The 21,680-nt window shown below is 31.3% G+C and overlaps 1 protein-coding gene across 1 annotated transcript in view; it reads left to right on the top strand.

Moving 5' to 3' along the window:
- LOTGIDRAFT_231078 (hypothetical protein) overlaps positions 1 to 21,680 on the top strand; it is a gene marked incomplete at its 5' end in the record, with an annotated part of 32,540 nt that overhangs the window by 9,882 nt on the left and 978 nt on the right. Inside the window, 25 exons of the mRNA XM_009051690.1 lie at positions 1,998 to 2,120; positions 3,886 to 4,008; positions 4,345 to 4,491; positions 5,831 to 5,973; positions 6,325 to 6,624; positions 7,536 to 7,722; positions 8,602 to 8,727; positions 9,078 to 9,206; positions 9,325 to 9,453; positions 10,816 to 10,836; positions 10,875 to 10,991; positions 11,182 to 11,565; positions 11,737 to 11,865; positions 12,630 to 12,758; positions 12,929 to 13,057; positions 13,283 to 13,411; positions 13,631 to 13,759; positions 14,724 to 14,828; positions 16,064 to 16,321; positions 16,513 to 16,767; positions 16,916 to 17,044; positions 17,394 to 17,519; positions 17,684 to 17,818; positions 20,286 to 20,803; positions 20,833 to 21,680. Coding sequence (XP_009049938.1) covers positions 1,998 to 2,120; positions 3,886 to 4,008; positions 4,345 to 4,491; positions 5,831 to 5,973; positions 6,325 to 6,624; positions 7,536 to 7,722; positions 8,602 to 8,727; positions 9,078 to 9,206; positions 9,325 to 9,453; positions 10,816 to 10,836; positions 10,875 to 10,991; positions 11,182 to 11,565; positions 11,737 to 11,865; positions 12,630 to 12,758; positions 12,929 to 13,057; positions 13,283 to 13,411; positions 13,631 to 13,759; positions 14,724 to 14,828; positions 16,064 to 16,321; positions 16,513 to 16,767; positions 16,916 to 17,044; positions 17,394 to 17,519; positions 17,684 to 17,818; positions 20,286 to 20,344 — 3,641 coding nt within the window. The 3' untranslated portion in view covers positions 20,345 to 20,803; positions 20,833 to 21,680. The remainder of the gene's footprint in view (positions 1 to 1,997; positions 2,121 to 3,885; positions 4,009 to 4,344; positions 4,492 to 5,830; positions 5,974 to 6,324; positions 6,625 to 7,535; positions 7,723 to 8,601; positions 8,728 to 9,077; positions 9,207 to 9,324; positions 9,454 to 10,815; positions 10,837 to 10,874; positions 10,992 to 11,181; positions 11,566 to 11,736; positions 11,866 to 12,629; positions 12,759 to 12,928; positions 13,058 to 13,282; positions 13,412 to 13,630; positions 13,760 to 14,723; positions 14,829 to 16,063; positions 16,322 to 16,512; positions 16,768 to 16,915; positions 17,045 to 17,393; positions 17,520 to 17,683; positions 17,819 to 20,285; positions 20,804 to 20,832) is intronic.

Here is a 21,680-nt window from a genome sequence, read left to right as displayed (position 1 = left end):
ATGACAAACAGGATGAGAAAATTATGACAAACAGGATTGGAATGATATGAACAAGAACAGAATGAGAAAGTAATTAATGAACAGGATGAGAAAAAATTAATGAACAGGATGAAAAAGTAATTAATGAACAAGTTGAGAAAGTAAATGATTGACAAGGTTGAAAAATTACTAAAAAACACGATGAGAAAGTTATTAATGAACATGATTAGAAAGTTAATGATAAACAAGATTGTAAAGTAAATGATAAGCAAGATGGAAAAGTTAGTAATAAGCAGGATTGCATTGTTAATGGTAAACAGGATCAGAAGGTTCGGTGGTTTATTGATACACAGTTTGTGAAAGTTATTACACGGTGAGAAAGTGATGAATATGATGAGAAAAGTTATTAATGAAGAAATTGTGAAAGTTAATGATAAACAGGACCAGAAGGTTAATGATGTACAGGATTGGAAAGTAAATGACTAGCAGGATGAGAGGTTGATAAACAGCCTGTGAAAGATATTACACAATGGGAATTTGCATGAGCAAGATAAATAGAATTGTTTTTTAGAGACAATGGAAGCTGGTTGGATAGAGTTGATAAAAAGAAAGTACCATTTACAACTTAAGGAAAAAATTAAACAAGAATGTTAACATCTATCAATATTTTGAAAGGAATTTCCATATTGTAATAGTGATGACAAATTCATGCTATCTTAATGATGTAAAGTTTGAAGAAAATTGAAGTTATTTTGTGTGATAAGCAAAATGTTGTGAAGTGAAATGAAGTGTTAAACTTGAAAATGAATAATGTTTTTTTAAACATAACTTTTAGTGTTGATACATTAGGCTACATGCATACTTTAAAGGAGCATCAAGGGTGTAACGAATGATTTTAAAAACAAACAAATTTTCTTGTAACAATCAAACTATTAATAAAATTCATGCTAAATTTATGTTTATTATGGATTATGAATTTAAATGACATTTTAAATAAGATTTGACAATAAGAACTATTGATGGAATCAATGCCCATCTGTTTAGGGATATACCATCTCATCTGTATAGCATATGGTGATAGATTCTTATAATTTTATCTCAGTGTTTTGCCAAGTTATTTTTGATACAAACTTATACCAGACAATTGTGTCAGGATATGTGGGCTGTTATCTTCACAGACTCATTCACTGAAAATTGACAGGCATAGGATCTTTAACATTTTGTTTGTTGAAATATTCAGGTTAAATAAATTGTTGAAAATGTTTATTACAGTTCATTTGCATGCTTCTTGATAATGTCACTGTGACTCTCAGATATTAAAAGATTCTCATGTACCAGTATTTCAAAAATGTCTGTAGTCAATTAGGTGAATATTTGTTGAATAATGTTTTTTGGACTTTACTGTGAAAATTACACCAGAAATTGAAATTATAAATTAAGATAGTTATAAATAAATTGACAGAATTTCTTAATGTGAATCTGAATCATACTAAGGTTGAAGATAGTAAAGATAACCAGTTTGCTAAAAAGTTTTGAAATAATGGATGCATAGTTTTACACATATACATATTGAAAGATTTGATATTAATAAGTTACTTGAGGTTCCTTCATACAACCTGAAAATTTGGCTCCAGAACGTTTCAATAGGGTGCATCAGTAATATGGAATAAATTACCGAAATTCGACAATGTTAATCTGTGTTAATTTAAATGTAAAGTGAAAACTTGGTTGTTTAGTTACTATCATTAACTCACCAATGGAGATCACTGGAATGCGCCTTGAGAAATTCTACGAGGATTTAATTGCTGCGCAATATAAATATCGTCATTATTATTATTATTATATTATATGATTTTGTTATTTATCTTGTCAAGAGATTATATTATATGATTTTGTTATTTATCTTGTCAAGAGAATATATTATATGATTTTGTTATTTATCTTGTCAAGAGATTATATTATATGATTTTGTTATTTATCTTGTCAAGAGAATATATTATATGATTTTGTTATCGTAGATATCGATGAATGTGAAGGAGGAGATCATTGCTGTGATCAGTATTGTAATAACAATCCTGGAGGTTATACCTGTTCATGTAGCCGTGGATTCCTCCTCAATAGAGATGGCTGTGGTTGTGAGGGTATGTCATTTTTACGCCCACATGAAATGGGGGGCGTATATTGTCGTAACCCATGTCTGTCAATCTGTCCGGCCACAATTGCTAGTAAACTCTCTACAAGACACAATTCTTGATTGATTTTGATGAAACTTGGTATAATTGTTTGTAATCCCCAAAGGATGAACCCTATTGAAAATCAGAAAAATCAAAAAATATATAGTATAAATTATTGCCCTTGTTTTTAAAATGCTCATAAACACTCTAGAAGGTGCAACTCTTGACAGATTTTGATGAAACTCGGTGTGAGTGTTTGCTTTCACCCAATAATGAACCCTATTGAAAATTGAAAAATATTAAATGTGAGTTATTGCCCTTGTCCTTGAAAACACGTTCAATTGAACTTATTAACACTCTTTAAGGTTCAATTATTGACTGATTTTGATGAAACGTGGTGTGAATGTTTGTTATCATCCCAAAGGTGAACCCTGTCGAAAATCAGAAAAATCAAAAAATATTAAGTATGAGTTATTGCCCTTGTTCTTTAAATGCATTCAATTTTAGCTTGTAAACACTCTAGGAGGCTCAATTCTTGACAGATATTGATGAAACTTAGTAATATTATTCAGTATCACCCTAAAAATTTCAAAAGAAGTGTATGTCTGAAGGTTGAATATTCCATACTGTTAATGATGACAGTACTGCCAAATATTTTTATTTAAAATCAAAGCTCCCAGTGGTCGTATATTACCTTGCCTGGCAAGCTATCTTATTTGATATAGTGATAAAAGTCCTTTGAAAGTAATCTTCCTCGGAGTAAAACCAACATCGCCATGAGCCAAGAATTAGAATATACTGGAAATCAGGATTATCAAAACTGGTTGAAGATACTCTGTACAGAACAATTCCTGGTTGTTAAACCACCTTTTAGCTCATTGAAAACAAACTTATTTCCATTTTTCATAAATTATGTAGTTTGATTCTAATAGATTTTTCATATGTTAAATGATGATTTTGATGTCTGTAAGATTTATGATGATATGAGATTTTAATATTAAAACATTCTAAAATAACATTATTAAAAGAAAAATTAAAGCAACTTCTGTACATTTAATATCTTATACAGTTGTTGAATCTATTTTTAATCAAATTATTTTTTACAAAAGAAAACACAATATAGGCTGAAATGTATAATATTGCATAAAACATGCACTCAATGAAGTCTAAAATTATATATAGCATCTTGGTTACCAGTAATAAATAAGTTACCTCTCTTTAGATGTATGCACAAAAGTGGGTCACCTTCCATTCACCTGGCATTATGATTGTAGCTGATGAACTGATTGATAAAGATCCTGAATGAGGGTCATCTTCCACTTTTGATACTATTATACCAAGAAATTAGACACTTTTCTTAACCAGTTCAAGCTTTATACTGGTCTATAAAGTACTACCTTCAAAAAGAGGGAATCAGACTATGCCAATGTATCATTGCATATATGTACTGGATGTTTGGGCTTTTATGCCTTAAAATATTCAAAGTGGTCCAACACTCCTTATTCATGGGTTATTTTCACATATTGACCACTTTCAGGAGCAGAAACCATACAATATTTTGATATACAATAATAATCTGGGGATGTTGATATATTGAGATGGTTTAATGAGTCTGAACTATATTTCAAATTTTTGAATAAACAGATTATGGTAATGTTTTGATGTGGAAGCTGTATGTGTTTTGTTTTACTTCAAGTGATGTTAATTATGTTTTGATAATAATTTCTTCTAGATATTGATGAATGCTTAAATGATAATGGTGGTTGTGAACAGATCTGTGTAAACTCTGAAGGTTCCTATAGTTGTGCTTGTACTGCTGGTTATACTGTCTCACCAGATGGTAGAAGGTGTATAGGTCTGTATAAATAGTTCTTTTCAAAATACATTTCGCATGGTCAAATCCTAATTTTCAATGAGTAAGGATATTGCCTATACAGAAATGGTTGACCAATATATATTTCTAATTACTTTATTTAGGAAAGCTATAAGAAAATCCTATTTACTAAAGACAGTACACTTTAAACTTTTTTCAATATGTCTCGGACATTTAAAAAAGATACATTCCAGAACAGGTTTGTTGTCAACATAGTTGTTAAGAAATATGATAAAAATATTTATTCCATTTAATAGAAAAACAAACATGATTGGGATAGGACATAGTTACATTGATGATGTGACATTTTGATTGTAGCTGATGAACCAATTGATAAAGGTCCTGAGAGAGGTGATTTACCACGAATACGATATGAAACAACACCATTACCTATATTATCAATAACAGAAGATCCCTATGATAGTCTCTTGTCTCAAGAATTGCAGGAACAAGCTGCTAAATTTAGTGAGTAGAAATATTTTGATATTCTCAACAAAGTCTTTGAACGGTTCCTGCTATGATCATGTACAGCATCTCCAGAATTGATCAAATAAGTATTTAAGTTGAGGAATTCTGAGCGGTAATCAAGTTGGACTTGATTAACTTGAGACCTAACCACCTGTTGATTGCTCAGATAGGTTTGCTGAAGCCTCAACTGAAGATTACTTTGTGGTAAATTAAGGGCCCTTATCTAGACTCTCTGCTGCTTAACGATTAGAGTTTGAAAATTATAATTAAATTCCACTAAGATAGAACCTAAGATAAATTATAAATTTTGTTTATGTTTATCATGCTTAGAAGTGAAAAATATTACAAGTGAGTAATGATGGATGAAAATTTTGATTTCCAATTTTTTAATCATTTTTTCATGTTTAATTAACTGATTATTTTTAATGCTATTTTTACTATTTCAAATGTTATATTTATGTTCCCTCAGTATTATGTGTATAGCATGAACTGGAAAGATGTTTTATGGAATCAAAGAATAGTTTTCAAAATTATTATTTGACAAGTTTGAGATGAATTTTATATTGTAATTGCTTTCTTTATACAGCAAAACTTGAATTCTCTTCTCACTTTGTAAATTGTAACTGACAGGTTTATTTAAAAAAAAAAACAGAATTTTAAAGTTTTTTATATTTCTTTCTGTCAATTTGTTGTATTTGAAACCTGGAATGGGCCTCACATTGTCTTAATATGGTGGTATTAATTATAGCATGGGATCTCAAATTATTGTCCTAAATTGTCTGTCTCTTTTCTTTTTTCTATTCTATATTCAATTTTATATCTTTTTTTCTATATAGGCTAAACCAGATCAGATATTTTTTCTTTTTATCTGATCTTACAGAGTAACAGACCAGATTGTGACAAATATTATTACCCATTCAGGACAACTTGTACCAGTTTTTAGAATTTTACTTCAATGTCAACTTTGTCACAATAAGGAGATTTCTTTTTAGAATTTATATAGTTTGTAGCCTACTTTTGGGAGTTATCTGTATCTGAAGGAAATTCTATCAATCCTGTGAATACTGAGTGTAAAATGAATTAAAGCTTCATATACCCCGAACTCAAAGTATTATAATTTAAAGCCTAGGATGTTAATGTTATATAATTCTTTATATTGTATAATTATGTGGTTTAATTATGTGGTCGCTAGGTTTGAAAGGGTTAAAATGTTAAGAGGACATGTTTTAAAGATCTTTCTCCTCTCTAAATCTTTAATCAAATGTTTTTTTGAAAAGATTTTCCATGGTGTTTAATATACTAAGATAGTAAATAATCTTATGAATGTATTTTACAGATTGTCAACCTGGTACATTTGGTGTGAACTGTTTGTTAAATTGTAACAACTGTTTAAATGGTGCTATTTGTAATGAAGAACAGACAGGCTGTGAATGTACTGCTGGTTGGCAGGGTATTATTTGTAATGAAACTTGCTCACAGGTATGATATTTTCTCTGCTGCAAATGACTCTTAAAGGAAGATTACTACTACTACTTCTATGCTACAAATAAGAAAAATGTTTTAAAGAATATAAGAAGCCTGTTCTTAAATATTACAAACGGAAAATTCATTGATAGTTGTTCAATTAAATATATGCCCACACGAAGTCACACTGTCCATCTGTCAGATCACCCGGTTCATTTATCTCATGCTTACGCTACACTTTACAATTTTTGACATGTGTTTTTAAATGGTAATAGATTTACCAAATATTTAAACTGAAAATGTTGTTGATCATATCTATTACTGTATACTATTTTTAACTTTCAATGGCAATTTGATGTCTTTCAGAATTTCTATGGTAAAGATTGTAATAGTATATGTAATTGTCCCAATGGAAATGTGTGTGATTCTGTAACTGGTGAATGTAAAGATGAATGTCCACAAGGTTACTATGGTGCTCAATGTAATAGAAGATGTCCACATCATTGTGCCAGTGGACATTGCCATAAAGTATTTGGTTATTGTAAATGCCGACCTGGAAGGTTTGGACCATCTTGTAACCAACCATGTCCATCTTTTACATGGGGATCAAATTGTGCTACACAATGTGACTGTAATGTTGATAATTCTAATGGTTGTCAACCAGAGGTAGGTTTTCTATTCAATGATCTTATCTTACATATTAATAGTTTATAATAAATTCTTACAAAAAACAGACATAATAAATACTTACAAGTAACAATCATTAGAAATATTTATTGTTAGAACTGGCTAAACAATTACTTATGATAGACAAGTAACTGGTGGATTTGAATGACAATTACTTATGATAAATAATAGATATCATTTTTCACAGAAAAAATATTTTCTTTTTTGATTTACGAAGAAAATAGCTTCACAGTTAGTAATGAAAGTAGTTGTTATCAGTAAAAATAGTCTTGCTAGATGACACCTTTTAGGCACAAAGCAACAATTTAAAACAACGCAGATCCACTTATAATAAACTAATAGTACCATAGGATAGTCTATCCTGGATAGAGCCAAAAATACCGGTGCTGTGATTGATTCTAACTTTTCTAAACATCATATCAACTCCACCTGATACTGCTTTCTTGACTTTTAACTAACACCGGGAAATATGAGCACATCTCTCCAATCTTTAATTCTCTCCATTGGTTACCAGTCAAAAAGCAAATTGAATTCAAAATATTGTTAGAAACTTATAAAGGCCTAAACAACAAATCTTCAACATAATTTCAAAATCTGATTGATTTCTCAAACCCAACTTCAAGAACTTTAAGATCTTCAAGTCAGTGTGTATGAAGCATACCATCTGTTAACCTGGACATCACCAATAAAACTTTTTCTTACACTGTACCTGTCTAATCCATCTGAACTGTGATTTTCAAAATCAACAATTTTAAGAAAAACATAAAAATACTATTAGTATTACTATTTCCTCCATTCACAGAAATATATTGATCAAGGGCGAAACTGAAGAGTAATACGCACCATATATGTGAACTATTATTATTATTATTATTATTGTTATGTTACAGACAGGAGAATGTGTATGTAAACCAGGTTATTTTGGAGAAAAATGTTTAGATAGATGTCCGGCTGATAGATTTGGTGAAATGTGTACCCGAATTTGTGACTGTCCAGCCGATAGTAAATGTAACCATATTACGGGTTATTGTTTAAAAGAATGTCCTGCTGGTAAAACAGGACAGAGATGTGAAGAATGTAAGTTTGAATTTTCTCATTTCACTCTTAGCTTACTAATTAATAATGAAAGTTGCTGCCAATTTTATCAAATGTATATTGTCAAAATTGATTCTGAAGCACCAGCTTAGATTTTGAAAAATCATGAATTTATGAATTGTGCATGGATGTAATATGTATTATTAATTTTAACTTAATTATTACTAATCTTTAGCTCCCATGAATCATCAGAAAACAAAGTTACTAAGAAAAGTTAGGCTTCTTATAGATGAGATGATTTATTCTGTTTAAAATATTACTCTTAAGATACTCTTAAAATTGGCAGTATATTTTCATCACTTTACTAATTAATTACTAAAATGGGTTTTTTTTCTCAAGGTTCTACCAGTTATATGTAATTAGAAACTTGATAACCAATGAACTTAAAGCATGCAATCATTTTAACATGCATCATGATATTCTACAGACTAGGGTGATAGGAAATGTTTTGAAGTTTGTTATGTTTCATATGACATGTTTAGATTATGAAAAAAAAATACCGATACCTTCAAGATAAATGCTTTGAAATAGAGATGCGTGATCTTTATTATGGTTTTGATGTTCTTTTATGTTGGAAACCACTCTGTCTTGAACTTTTTGAAGAGTAACTATCGAATTTGAAAGATATTGATGTCCTAGTGATGTGTCCAGCTTAAAAGTACTCCATAAGATATTTTCTTTGCTCATCTCCCCAATTATTATTTATTTATGTACTTCCATTTCCTAATCATAATTGATTTCTTTTATTTTCTTTGATGTGTTATTTTGTGCATAGTTTAGACAGCCTATAATACACAAGTCATTTGATTACTTTTATGTTTATTTTTGTTTGTTGTTTTGTTTATAACTCAATCCTTACAGCATGTCCAAATGGAAAATATGGTCCTAATTGTCTTAAGAAATGTCATTGCTCTGGCAGCTCATGCCACCCAGAAAGTGGAAAATGTGTTTGTAAGGCAGGAAAAACTGGCAGACGGTGTCGAAAATGTGAGTTGAACAACCAAACAAGCCTTACTATTTAATATCTTCAATATTTAGCATTTTGATAATAAAATATAATTTACGCCATCATGTAGCCTACGCTGTCAACAATGTAAGATTCTTATTTATTCAAAGTGCTTCATAGATGCTTTATTTTTGATTGTACATGTATGTATCTGAATATTTTTTTCGGAACTCTCCAGTCTTGCACTTCTCTTAGTCCCTTCTGTTTTCTAAACTGCTTAAGTCTGAACTTTTCTTCCACAATTTTAACGATATTTTTAAACCTCTGCACCATACCATGAATCTGACCTTTCTTCTATATTTAGTATTGACATTTAATATTCAATTTTCAGCTTGTCCACTGGGAAGTTGGGGAATGGATTGTGCTAATAAGTGTACCTGTAAGAATGGAGCTAAATGTGACTCTATTACTGGAGAGTGTGTTTGTAAAGATGGCTGGTATGGACCTTACTGTGGTGAAGGTGAGAAAATTATATGTTGGATTATATTCAATTTTACATCTAATTATTTATCAATTTGGCTATGTATTTATTCCTCACAAGGCAAAAATTAGTAAATATTCCTGCTATTTATTTTTAGCCTGTCCAAGTGGAAGATTTGGTCCTCAATGTATGGAAGTATGCATGTGTGAAAACAATGCTACTTGTGACCAAATTACTGGAGATTGTACATGTTCTCCTGGATGGACTGGTCAACTGTGTGACCGAGGTAAGAAATCATTTTTATATAATGCACAAGATGAGATAGTAATATATATTGAAGGATGTCATAGTATTTGTCCATTGTTTGTTTATATTTTAGGATGTCCACTATGAAGATGGGGTAATAATTGTCTGTTTATATTTTAGGATGTCCACCAGGAAGATGGGGTAATAATTGTCTGTTCATATTTTAGGATGTCCACTATGAAGATGGGGTAATAATTGTCGGTTTATATTTTAGGATGTCCACTATGAAGATGGGATAATAATTGTCTGTTTATATTTTAGGATGTCCACTATGAAGATGGGGTAATAATTGTCTGTTTATATTTTAGGATGTCCACTATGAAGATGGGGTAATAATTGTCTGTTTATATTTTAGGATGTCCACTATGAAGATGGGATGATAATTGTTTGTTTATATCTTAGGATGTCCACTATGAAGATGGGATAATAATTGTCTGTTTATATTTTAGGATGTCCACTATGAAGATGGGGTAATAATTGTCTGTTTATATTTTAGGATGTCCACTATGAAGATGGGGTAATAAGTGTCTGTTTATATTTTAGGATTTCCAATATGAAGATGGGGTAATAAGTGTCTGTTTATATTTTAGGATGTCCACTATGAAGATGGGATGATAATTGTTTGTTTATATTTTAGGATGTCCACTATGAAGATGGGGTAATAATTGTCTGTTTATATTTTAGGATGTCCACTATGAAGATGGGATAATAATTGTCTGTTTATATTTTAGGATGTTCGCTATGAAGATGGGATGATAATTGTCTGTTTATATTTTAGGATGTCCACTATGAAGATGGGATAATAATTGTCTGTTTATATTTTAGGATGTCCACTATGAAGATGGGGTAATAATTGTCTGTTTATATTTTAGGATGTTCACTATGAAGATGGGGTAATAATTGTCTGTTTATATTTTAGGATGTTCGCTATGAAGATGGGGTAATAATTGTCTGCTTATATTTTAGGATGTTTGCTATGAAGATGGGGTAATAATTGTCTGTTTATATTTTAGGATGTTCGCTATGAAGATGGGGTAATAATTGTCTGTTTATATTTTAGGATGTCCACTATGAAGATGGGGTAGTAATTGTCTGTTTATATTTTAGGATGTTCGCTATGAAGATGGGATAATAATTGTCTGTTTATATTTTAGGATGTTCGCTATGAAGATGGGGTAATAATTATCTGTTTATATTTTAGGATGTCCACTATGAAGATGGGGTAATAATTGTCTGTTTATATTTTAGGATGTTCTCTATGAAGATGGGATGATAATTGTTTGTTTATATTTTAGAATGTCCACTATGAAGATGGGGTAATAATTATCTGTTTATATTTTAGGATTTCCACCAGGAAGATGGGGTAATAATTGTCTGTTTATATTTTAGGATGTCCACCAGGAAGATGGGGTAGTGATTGTCAATCTAAGTGTCAATGTTTGAACAGTGCTGATTGTGACTCTATAACAGGAGAGTGTATATGTGTACCAGGATGGAGAGGTGCAGGTTGTGATAAAAGTAAGTTCCTAGTTGCAGAACAGAATATTTTGAAAGCAAAGTATCTCATGCAGAAATTGACGGTGTAAAAATTCTATGTACATAATGTTTTTATATAAAATACTTCGCACAGTTGTGTTGTTTAGAATTGAACACCTCAAGAGTTGATTCTTGAAAAATACTCTAATCTTGATTATGAAATTAATTTCAGAATGTCTGAATGGGACTTATGGAGCTGGTTGTTTGAAGAAATGTAAATGTCAGAATGGTGCTACTTGTGATCATGTTGGTGGAGCCTGTACATGTTCTGATGGATGGAGAGGAAGATTCTGTGAGAAGGCCTGTCCACAAGGTTTCTATGGATTAGACTGTCAGAATATTTGTAATTGTGGTAATGGAGCTACATGTGATCATGTAACTGGTGATTGTCATTGTGAATCAGGATGGTATGGTGATTCATGTGAACAGAGATGTCCTGCTGGAAAGTTTGGTGATGATTGTGGAGAGAGATGTCAGTGTGTTAATGGTGACTGTGATACAGTTAGTGGCAACTGTATTTGTTCTGCAGGTTGGAGAGGAGCTAAATGTGATGAAGGTAAATATATATTATTCTGGATTCATAAATGGTGATTCAGCATGTCTGTCTTTATTTCATGAAATTTTGATGCAAGAAAATGTCAGTTCCTTGGCAAGAGCAAAAAATATTTTGAAAATGCTATGTTTAATTTTTTTCTTGAAAAAAAGTGTTCTTTTGGTTCTATTTCAGTCTGTCCACCTGGTTTCTATGGAAACAGCTGTTTATATAGGTGTTTCTGTCTAAATCAAGGGAAATGTAATCATATAGATGGATCTTGCAATTGTACAGCAGGATGGGAAGGAACAGCTTGTGAAAGTGGTAAGATATTTTGTCAATAGGTGTTTTAAAGATCTAGCTCTATTTGTTTCTGATTAAAAACTTCTCTCTACATTTGAATGGTGTTTGCTTTTCTCCCAAAGCCTCCTGAAATAGGTAGTTTCCCACCATTTCATGCATTTGCTTACACTCTAGACAGCACAATTCTGGATGGATTTTGATGAAACTTTGTGGGTGTGTTTGTTATTACCCAAGGATAAGCACTATCGAAAACCAGAAGTAATTGAAAAAATATTTAGTATGAATTATTGCCCTCGTTCCTGAAAATAAGTTCAATTTTTAGCACGTACACACAAAGTCACAATTCTGGACAGATTTTGACGAAACTTGGTGTTAGTGTTTGTTATCACCCAAGGATGAATATCAGCAGAATCGAAAAATATTTAGTAAGAGTTATTGCCCTTGTTCTTGAAAGCAGGTTCAATTTATAACTTGTAAACACTCTAGAAGGAACAAATTGACATATTATGACAAAGCTTTGTAATATTATTCAGTATTGCCCCAAAAGAAGTGTATGACTGAAGGTTGAATATTTCATACTGGTAATTGTTACTGTACTACAAAAAATATTTTCATTCAAAATCAAAGCTGCCAGTGGGCGTATATTACCTAATTGTCTTACCTTACCAAGCTATCTTAAATATGTATCAGGCTAATATGCAAACTATAGGCTATTATGTATTGTAGTGATGAATGAATCTTGTTATAGTGAATGAATCTTGAGATTACTCATTGTCTATTTTCAGCCTGTCCTAGTGGTAAACATGGTAAGAATTGTGATTTAGATTGTGATTGTGTTAATGGTAAAACCTGTGATCGGGTTACAGGAGCTTGTGTTTGTAATCCTGGTTTTATCGGTCCTAGATGTAATAAAAGTAAGTACAATAATAATTTGTTATTTATTTGACTTACATTTGAACATGAGTTGAGTGACGAGTAACTTGTATGTGATATACATTTCAAAGTGAGGCATTCTGAAGTTCTCTTTTTCATTCTCACTAGCTAGCTGCTTCTTTTAAATTAGTTTGATTCCTGAATATTGCAGCATGTCCAAGAGGATTCTATGGTGCAGAATGTAATTCTATGTGTCCATGTAAAAATGGTGCCAAATGTAACAGTGAAAGTGGTGAATGTACTTGTACAACTGGCTGGAGAGGCAAAAATTGTGATAAACGTAAGTACAGATATCTAAAGTCCTTATATGTACCATGACTCCCAAGCAGAGACACTTTTGCATCAAGTGTTGAGCAGCATAAATTAGTAAGACCTGACAATCTTAAACAAATAATATTTCTGACAACTACAAGATTGAGCACACAAATATTTTTCATAGCCTTTTCCCCAATGCTGGATGAAGTATTAGATTCCAAATATCACAATGATGTCATTTATATTCTAGCCTGTTTACCTGGATTGTATGGTGATGATTGTAACCAGAAATGTTCTTGTGATAAAGATGAACCATGCAATCATTTAAATGGTGAATGTAGATGTCCACCAGGTTTCAGTGGTCCTTCATGTGGCCAACGTAAGTAATTTTCTTCATTTTTGTGGATTCTATCAATTGACGCAACTTAAGTCCAAAGATAACTGTAACATTTTCTATAAAAGACAATTCAGTGGTAGAGCATCATCTAACACATGTTTATAATAATCAGTAACATTTGATTATCATTCATTGATATTCCATGCACCTTTTCCGGCCAAAATCTCCTGAAATTATTTTGTTTTTTTTTTAACTCTGCAGATTGTCCTCATGGTACATTTGGACCAGAATGTCGTGGTCAATGTTCGTGTAATGAAAATTATGATTGTCATCATGTGACAGGAGAATGTGTATGTAAACCAGGACAGAGAGGTCGAATGTGTACTCAAGGTATGTCTTGGGGTTTTTGATTAACAGTAGAGTGAATAATGAATAAACTCAACACTTGTCTTATTTCTAACAATTGTTGTAATTTCAGCTTTTATTGCTTTTAAAATTTTAATAAGCTTTTAACTTAGAAGTAATAGCAAAAGTAGGTTAGCTCGATTATTTGTCAAAAGAATACTTATTCAGATATCTTCTTTCATTTATATCAAATTTGTGAATTGATTTAGATTTTTTTTATGGTGGTGGTGTATTCCCTCTTTTGTAGAAATAGATCCAAATTTAACCAGTAAGCTTTTACTGAATTCTTACAATATAAGATATAAACTTCTTGAGTGATCTTTCTACTGGTTATATTAAACTTTGTATGATATACTTCCATTCAATGGTCATTCCAACAAAATTTTTAATAACTGGTGGCATAGATCGGAAAAATTTATGTTTTGCCTCATTATCAAAATTTATGTATGAAACACCTTACATACTTTTGGTTCCAATGTTTCTGACAACAAACTCTTTTCACCAAGATATGATAACGAAGTATTTTTGGCAATAAATCAGTGCATTTTAATGTCATAATTGTATGCAAGTTTTTTTTAACTACTAATTGGTGATCATTGGATGAGAACAGAAATAAACTAGACTGTTTCTTGCTTCCAAGTCTTCACTTTTGTTTATCAACGTCATCAATAATCTCTTAGCTTGAATTCATTTTAATTTGAACAAAGTCAGTCTGAAAATCATATATTGGACACATTTCTAACATCATAATTGATAAAAATTACTAAATGACCACTCACTGAAATTGCGTTAAGATATTTTGCCTGGTGTCAAACCACCCAAAACAAAGTGAGTTCTGAAACAATTTCATTGTTTTGTGGCTATCTATCTTCAAATTATTTTCTAACTGACTTTGCTCAATGCCTAACTTCATTAATAATGCTTTAATCTGTGACTCTGTTGCATGCAGCCAGGAAAGGCGGTAAGCTAAGAAAGGGTCGTAAAGGTAGAAAAGGAAAAGGAAAATGGAGAAAGAAACCTAAAGATAAAAATGGCTTCAAAAAACTTCAAGCAGGTAAAATCATACTTCAACCATCTCTCTCTTTGTTCTTCAACTTTTTAGTGTTGTATGTTAACTATCTGGCTAAAATTTAATTTGAATCTTGTAATGGTGTTAATCTTCTAATTTGCCTCGGCAAACTTTTACAAGATTTTGAAGGACTAAACAATGTATAATAGTAAATAATTATTTCTATATCACTTTCTTTCATATTGCCCAGTCAGTATTGGTCAGGTAGTTTCAGCTTATAATATAAAAATGACTAATATACCACTTCAATTTCAAGTTGATTAATTTTGAATGATCTATTAATTGAAATAATGATTGTATTATTTGTTTAGCTAACTGGGTTTTGGGTAGGTATTGAATGTTACTGTGTAAATGTACTGCACAAAACAAAACTTGTTATATGTTTGTACTGAGCACTTGTTTATATAAAGTTTGTATATTTTGGGAATGGATAAATGTTTTGAAAAGTTCTAGAATAGAAGGGTCCAAATCATGAATTATGATCAATTGATATTTATATTTATTTTTTCCTTTTTTTAGTAAGAAATAAGAAATATTATTCAACAAAGAGTGTCAATTATGTTTTGAATGTATCATGTCATATATATCATCATCCTTGAAAAAGATAACTTTTTATAGGGATATTTGTTTTTTAGTTTGTAATATATCAGGACAGGAAATGGATATACTTATTCAGATATTTTAATGATTAGCTTTTTAAATACTCATTTAATTGACTAGTTCATACCATAGTATTACTATGATAACAGTAATCTGGTATTTAATGACATTCAATGCCTCAACATTTAACGATCGAAAATATTAACAACTTATAAATATCCATTGTCGTAGGAAATACGGCAACTCCGAGATTAAAGTATTATCGGTTAGTTTGGACTTTCCTCCTCATACCCATGCGACCTTGAAAATGAATCGTATTTTACGGGTTGTAATTAATTTATTTACTTTCATGATATTTGACAATTGTCAAATATTTCAATCAAATGTCATTGTGTTTAAGTAATGACAAATCCTTGAAAATACTTGAAATATCTCCGAAATCATTCTTCAATGTCCTTGAAAATGAAAATGAAATGTCCGCAGGAACCATACATTGTAAAGACAGGCAACGTGATGCAGTGTGCAATGAGGTAATTTTTTGCCAGTAAAGCTACATTAGCCTATTTTTTTTATAAATAGAATACAGAAGATTGGTAATGACATAATATTTTACTTGACAGGATGCAAGGAAGGTGAATTCGGACCTAATTGTGATCAATTATGTAAATGTGAAAATGGAGGAGAATGTGATATGATGACAGGATCTTGTATGTGTCCACCAGGTTTTATTGGACCTACTTGTAGTGAAAGATGTCCTGGTAATACATATGGTGAAGATTGTACTGGTGTCTGCAAGTGTAGAAATGGTGGGAAATGTAGCAGAAGATCTGGCAGATGTAAATGTTTACCAGGATTTAAGGGAAAGCATTGTGATGAAGGTATGTATTGTAAATCATATTTTTGAGACGTGGTTGGGTCCTTTTTGCCAAATCATTCCCTTAGAGTTAAGATTCAGCAATAAGTCCTATTTTTCAGTTGTAAATATCCAATATAAGTAGCCTTGAGTTAATTGCAGTTTATAATTATCCACAAGAAAGAAACTGCACTAATTGAAATTAAATTGTTTCAGTATGTGAAGAAGGAAAATTTGGTATGGAATGTAAAGAGAATTGTAATTGTAAAAATGGTCGATGTGATCCTGTATCTGGGTTATGTGATTGTAATCTAGGATGGATGGGGGGAGCATGTGATTTACCATGTCCACCCAATAGATATGGTCCTGGTTGTAATCATACTTGTATGTGTCAGAATGGTGGAGAATGCGAATCTGTTACTGGTTGTTGTACTTGTCCTGATGGGTATTATGGACATGTTTGTGAAATGGGTAGGGAGCCTTTTCAATTCATTGTTTCAAATACAAGAGTATAAGTATTTATTGCAAACTTTAATCAAGCAAGAAGTCTGTTGAACATGATTTAAAACTAAGAACAGAGATTGTGTTGTTGATGGATGAATGTTTTTATAATTTATAGTTTGTCCACAAGGAACACATGGTCCATACTGTCAGGAAACCTGTGATTGTGTTAATGGAGCTACATGTGATGCTAGAATGGGACAATGTCGCTGTCCTCCTGGCTATAAAGGAGATACTTGTCAAAAACGTAAGTTTCTTCTAACAACAAATATCACATCCTAGTCTAAAAAGGGTTAAATTCCAGTTTTTGGAATTTCTGGTTTCTATTGCTAGCCAGGTGTAGAGATCAGGGTGGCCAAAATAATGGTAGCGATCCCCATATATATCAAATTCTGTGAGTTTTGAAATGTTGATGGTACAGATTTAAAAAAAAGAGATCAATTAAGAAAGACAGAAAGTGGTTGTTCACAAACATCTTGTGTTATACAACTCTACATAGAAATAAAATGACTGTTGAGATGTAAAACATTGTGCTAAAGATAATTTTGGTTAGGTCTTTATCCCCTGTAAAAAAATGTTTTTTGTTACTGTTACAGGTTGTCCTAGTGGTTATTTCGGAGTAAATTGTTTACAGCGCTGTGATTGTGAGAACTCAGATTGCCATCATGTTACAGGAAAATGTATTTGTCCCCCAGGATATTCAGGGAGACGGTGTGATCAAAGTTAGTACATTTATATACATCATATCTTTAGAGATTAGAAATTTTGTTAAGATGTTCTTGAAAATCTTCCTGTTCCATGATAGAGGTAGCTGGAGAATGCAGTCCACAGGAACTGATTCAGGTTTTAAGTCGTATGTACTCAAAACAATTGTTGTATATTCCAGAATGTTCTGAAGGAAGATATGGTCCGAGCTGTGCATTTTTCTGTGATTGTGATAATAGTGGTATTTGTGATCCAGTATCGGGATCATGTAGTTGTGAGAAGGGATGGATTGGAGCTACATGCCAAGTGGTACAAAGTATGTATTTATAATACAATTTATATGTACTAATGTTTCATTTATACTACTAGAATTTCCAGTGCATGAAAGGAGCATTCACTCTCTATATCTTTACCTTTGATTGTTTACTTATCACAACTGATCACAACAAACTGCAAGAAATATAATTAAAACTAATGAAAACATAATGTCAAGTATCATCTGTCATGATTGGTGTTGCATGAACTAAGAAGCACTGGAATTGGAAATTTATCTCACCACTAAAACACTGGTATAGTCGAGACAAAGGTATTTGTGCACATTCATGTGTATCACTTATTTTTTACATACATAGCAGTTAACACAACATGAGCCTTTATGGCCTGTATAGTTTTTATAACCATTCCTGAGATAATCTCACAAATTGGCTTGAGTCTCCCTATTCCTGAAAATATATGGTAAATTTCGAGGAACAATAACAAGATATGGACAATGGAAATGACCTGCATTGTCAGATATATTATCAACCCACCGTCAAGTGTCGAATCTAAGAACAGAACTGAAGGCAAAACTCATCAGAGAGGGTTTTGAGATGGTTCCCTTTACAGAATTTGCATACTAGATGACAAATATAAAAATACTTCAGGCTGAAATATTAGGGTAACAATATCAAATAGAAAGAAATGACAAGAACAAATTGCTAAATGAATTGATGGATCTTAGCATAAAAAGATGCAATAAACTATCTGTAATGGATGTGCCTACTGTTTTTTATTCTATCTCAAAACAAAGTGAACTGGTTGTGTTTATGTATTTAATTGTATGATAATCACAAATACCTTCGTCCCAACCATACAGTTACTCACAATACTTAAGACCTGATATTACAGCCACAGAACAACCTATTCACATATTTTATTTGGATATATTTATGTTATAATCTGAAAGTAATAAATTGTTTTGGAACAAATTAAATCTAATTCATGATAAGTCAGGGTCGATTTTGTTTGTTCAAAATTTGCACATTCACTATGAAAAAAAGAAATAACAAATAGATCTATTATTAAATGAAAATTATTAAATATTGCCAATATTATAGTCTGTATTCATCTGCCTGTTGGTCATAATATTGTTTCCTGGTACAGATGAAATATGAAGGTAAATTGTAAACAATTGGACATTCTGGTACTATCATCAGTTATTGATTACAAATATATATAACTGTAGCTCAATATTAAGTATTCTGTAAGGAGTTGCGCCAAACAGACTGTGTCATTGGAAGTGACAAACTTATATTTGAATACCTATTATTACTACTGTGTTACTACTGTATGGAACGTATCTAATGATTTCATTAACTTACTTTATATGTCTATTAATTAGTTGGTATTTTTGTAATGAAATTTCTATTTACAACTGTAACGCAATCTTCTGAAGCTTTCTTTCTGAGGTGGGTGGTATTTCTAATTTCAATTATTGGGAATAAAGTCTGGACTCGTATTTCATACTTCTGAAGAGAACCTTACGCAATTATTTTGAACCTCTAATAAATAGCATGATGGTTATGAAAGGTGCATGACATCAGACGTTAATTCAATGTAGTCTTGTAATGAAATACTTACACGCAAAACAACCTCATTTAAGAAAAGTAATTTATTAATTTTTCGAAGTAGAATTTAAGAAACAAACAGTAATTTGATTCTTATTTCTGTGAGAAATGGTTATTATAATCAATAAAGAAATATTAAAGTTTTATAAACCTCCTTCAAACCGCTTCAAATAATCTGCTTTATTAATAATATATATATTTTTCTTCTAAGATTTTATTTTTAATGACTCCAGACCATAATACCTAGTAAGTAATAGCAGTATTCTTGCTTGCTACAGATATTTATTTCAAACACTGACACCATGGGTGATCCTGAAGGTTTAATATGTCAGAACAACCTATATCTTGTTATGTTCTAATGATCTGTTGAGGAACAGGATTGGAATTAGGTTTCCCTCCTCTGGAGTCTATGAGGAATATCTATCTCTAAAATCTTTAGAAGTAGCCAAAAGGGGGCCAGCCCCTCCCCAGAAAAATTTAGATGACTTGAGTCGAATAGTTAAGGCCTGTTTTGAAAACTTTTGGCCCCCCGCGAGCTACTGGGCTAGCTACAGGGCTGATCTTTAGGATTATATAAACACATTGCACCTGAATTATGTAAAGTATTGTATATAAACTATGATTTAGTAAGCAAGTAGTCTCAATATTGTTTTGGAACATACCATTTCAAATACTCCTTTTACTCCAGTTTTGAGTCATTTTATTTAGCTGTCTTTAGGACATTATAATGAGTGTGCACATACTAGATCAAACTGGATACAGTTTTGATCTGTTTAAAACTGTTGTTATTTATTAATTGTTAATAGTAAATATGCCCCAACTGTGTCATGGTTTCCAGGTTGTCTGATTTGTAGCATATTTTATGTTAATTTCATAATATATTTGTCTCCTTTTCAGTTCCATCTGGTCCAAGAAGAGGTGATGTACCATGGGCAGTGAATTATAGTCGCAAGTGAACAAAAAGTGTAGGGATAATGTGCAAAAATAAATCATTTTATTGTGATTTGCCAACTTTAAGCATTTTCAATTTTAAGCAATTCTGTTTTTGATAATAATATTGGATTGTGATCTCGTACACTTAAATACTGAGAACAGTTGTTCTTTACTAACAGTATCTTGCTATGCTGTTGTGTCCAATTGTGATTTGCTTCTTAACAATGGTTGTTTCACATCTCAATATGAATTGTTGTTTTCAAAGCAATGTGTTCAATATGGGCTATGATTTTATTTGCCAAAGCACATAAACTATTCAGGACCCTTGTTTTGGATATAAAGAAGCTGATTATGAGATAGTCCATTCAATTATGATATACGCTTCAAGAGATTTTAAAGTCAAAAGAAACGAGAAGTTTTCAAGAGGTGTTCTAAAGTGTTTAAGAAAATATTCAAAGTTTAACTCAACAGTGGTTTATTAATGATATTATGTTATTTAAATGTATTGTTTAATAAGTGTTTTTTCATCTTCAATATTAGTGTTGCCATAGTAACCATATCCATAAGAATCTTTATTTATTCTATAAACTATACTTAGTTAGATTTCTGGTAGCTTTGTATTATCATAATATTAAATCTGTATATTATGCTTTTGCTTCACTGTGTCAAATTCTATCAACAATGGATTTTGCATTTCACATTGTTTTCAGATCTACTATGTGACGAAAGTTCAATCTATTGAAAGTTATTTTTTTGAATGCTTGAATCCAATTAAAACATATTAAATATAAAGTAAATCCATTATGGATTATCCATAATTATTTTTGTTTTGTCATGTATTTTCCGATGATGCTTATTGCGCATTCCTTCTCCTTAGCCTGTCTGTTATATTCATTTAAAAAATTGTTCGGTAGTATAGGGATCTGTCAGTTTAAGCTCTGTTATATAAATATAAACTGTATTAACTGAATATCCATTTTGGACTTAAAACTTGATTAGGTCCCATGTTAATTATGCAATATTGGCCAAAATAAATTAATTTATAGAATAATATATGTGGTAGACAAAAACTTGTTAGACTTGGCTCTGACTTCTGAAGTTATAACTAGATGTTTGCCAGTCCAGAACCATATTGTAAACTACCGAACAGCTATGGTTTGCATGTTTTATGATAATTGGAATGTAACACAGATAGGCCCATAAGAGAATTATCTTTCTATCGAGATCAGTGGTTAAAACAAATTATGATACCCAAAAACTTTTAATATTACAATTCTCATGAAAGCATTTTACAAGCAGACATGTTATGTCCATTATTGGTAACAAAGAGTACAGTATTTGTCGTTGTTTATAGTCTTT

This window comes from Lottia gigantea (genome assembly GCF_000327385.1).
Source record: "Lottia gigantea unplaced genomic scaffold LOTGIsca_17, whole genome shotgun sequence".
Taxonomy (NCBI): domain Eukaryota; kingdom Metazoa; phylum Mollusca; class Gastropoda; family Lottiidae; genus Lottia; species Lottia gigantea.
This window is presented reverse-complemented; position numbering and strand designations above follow the sequence as displayed.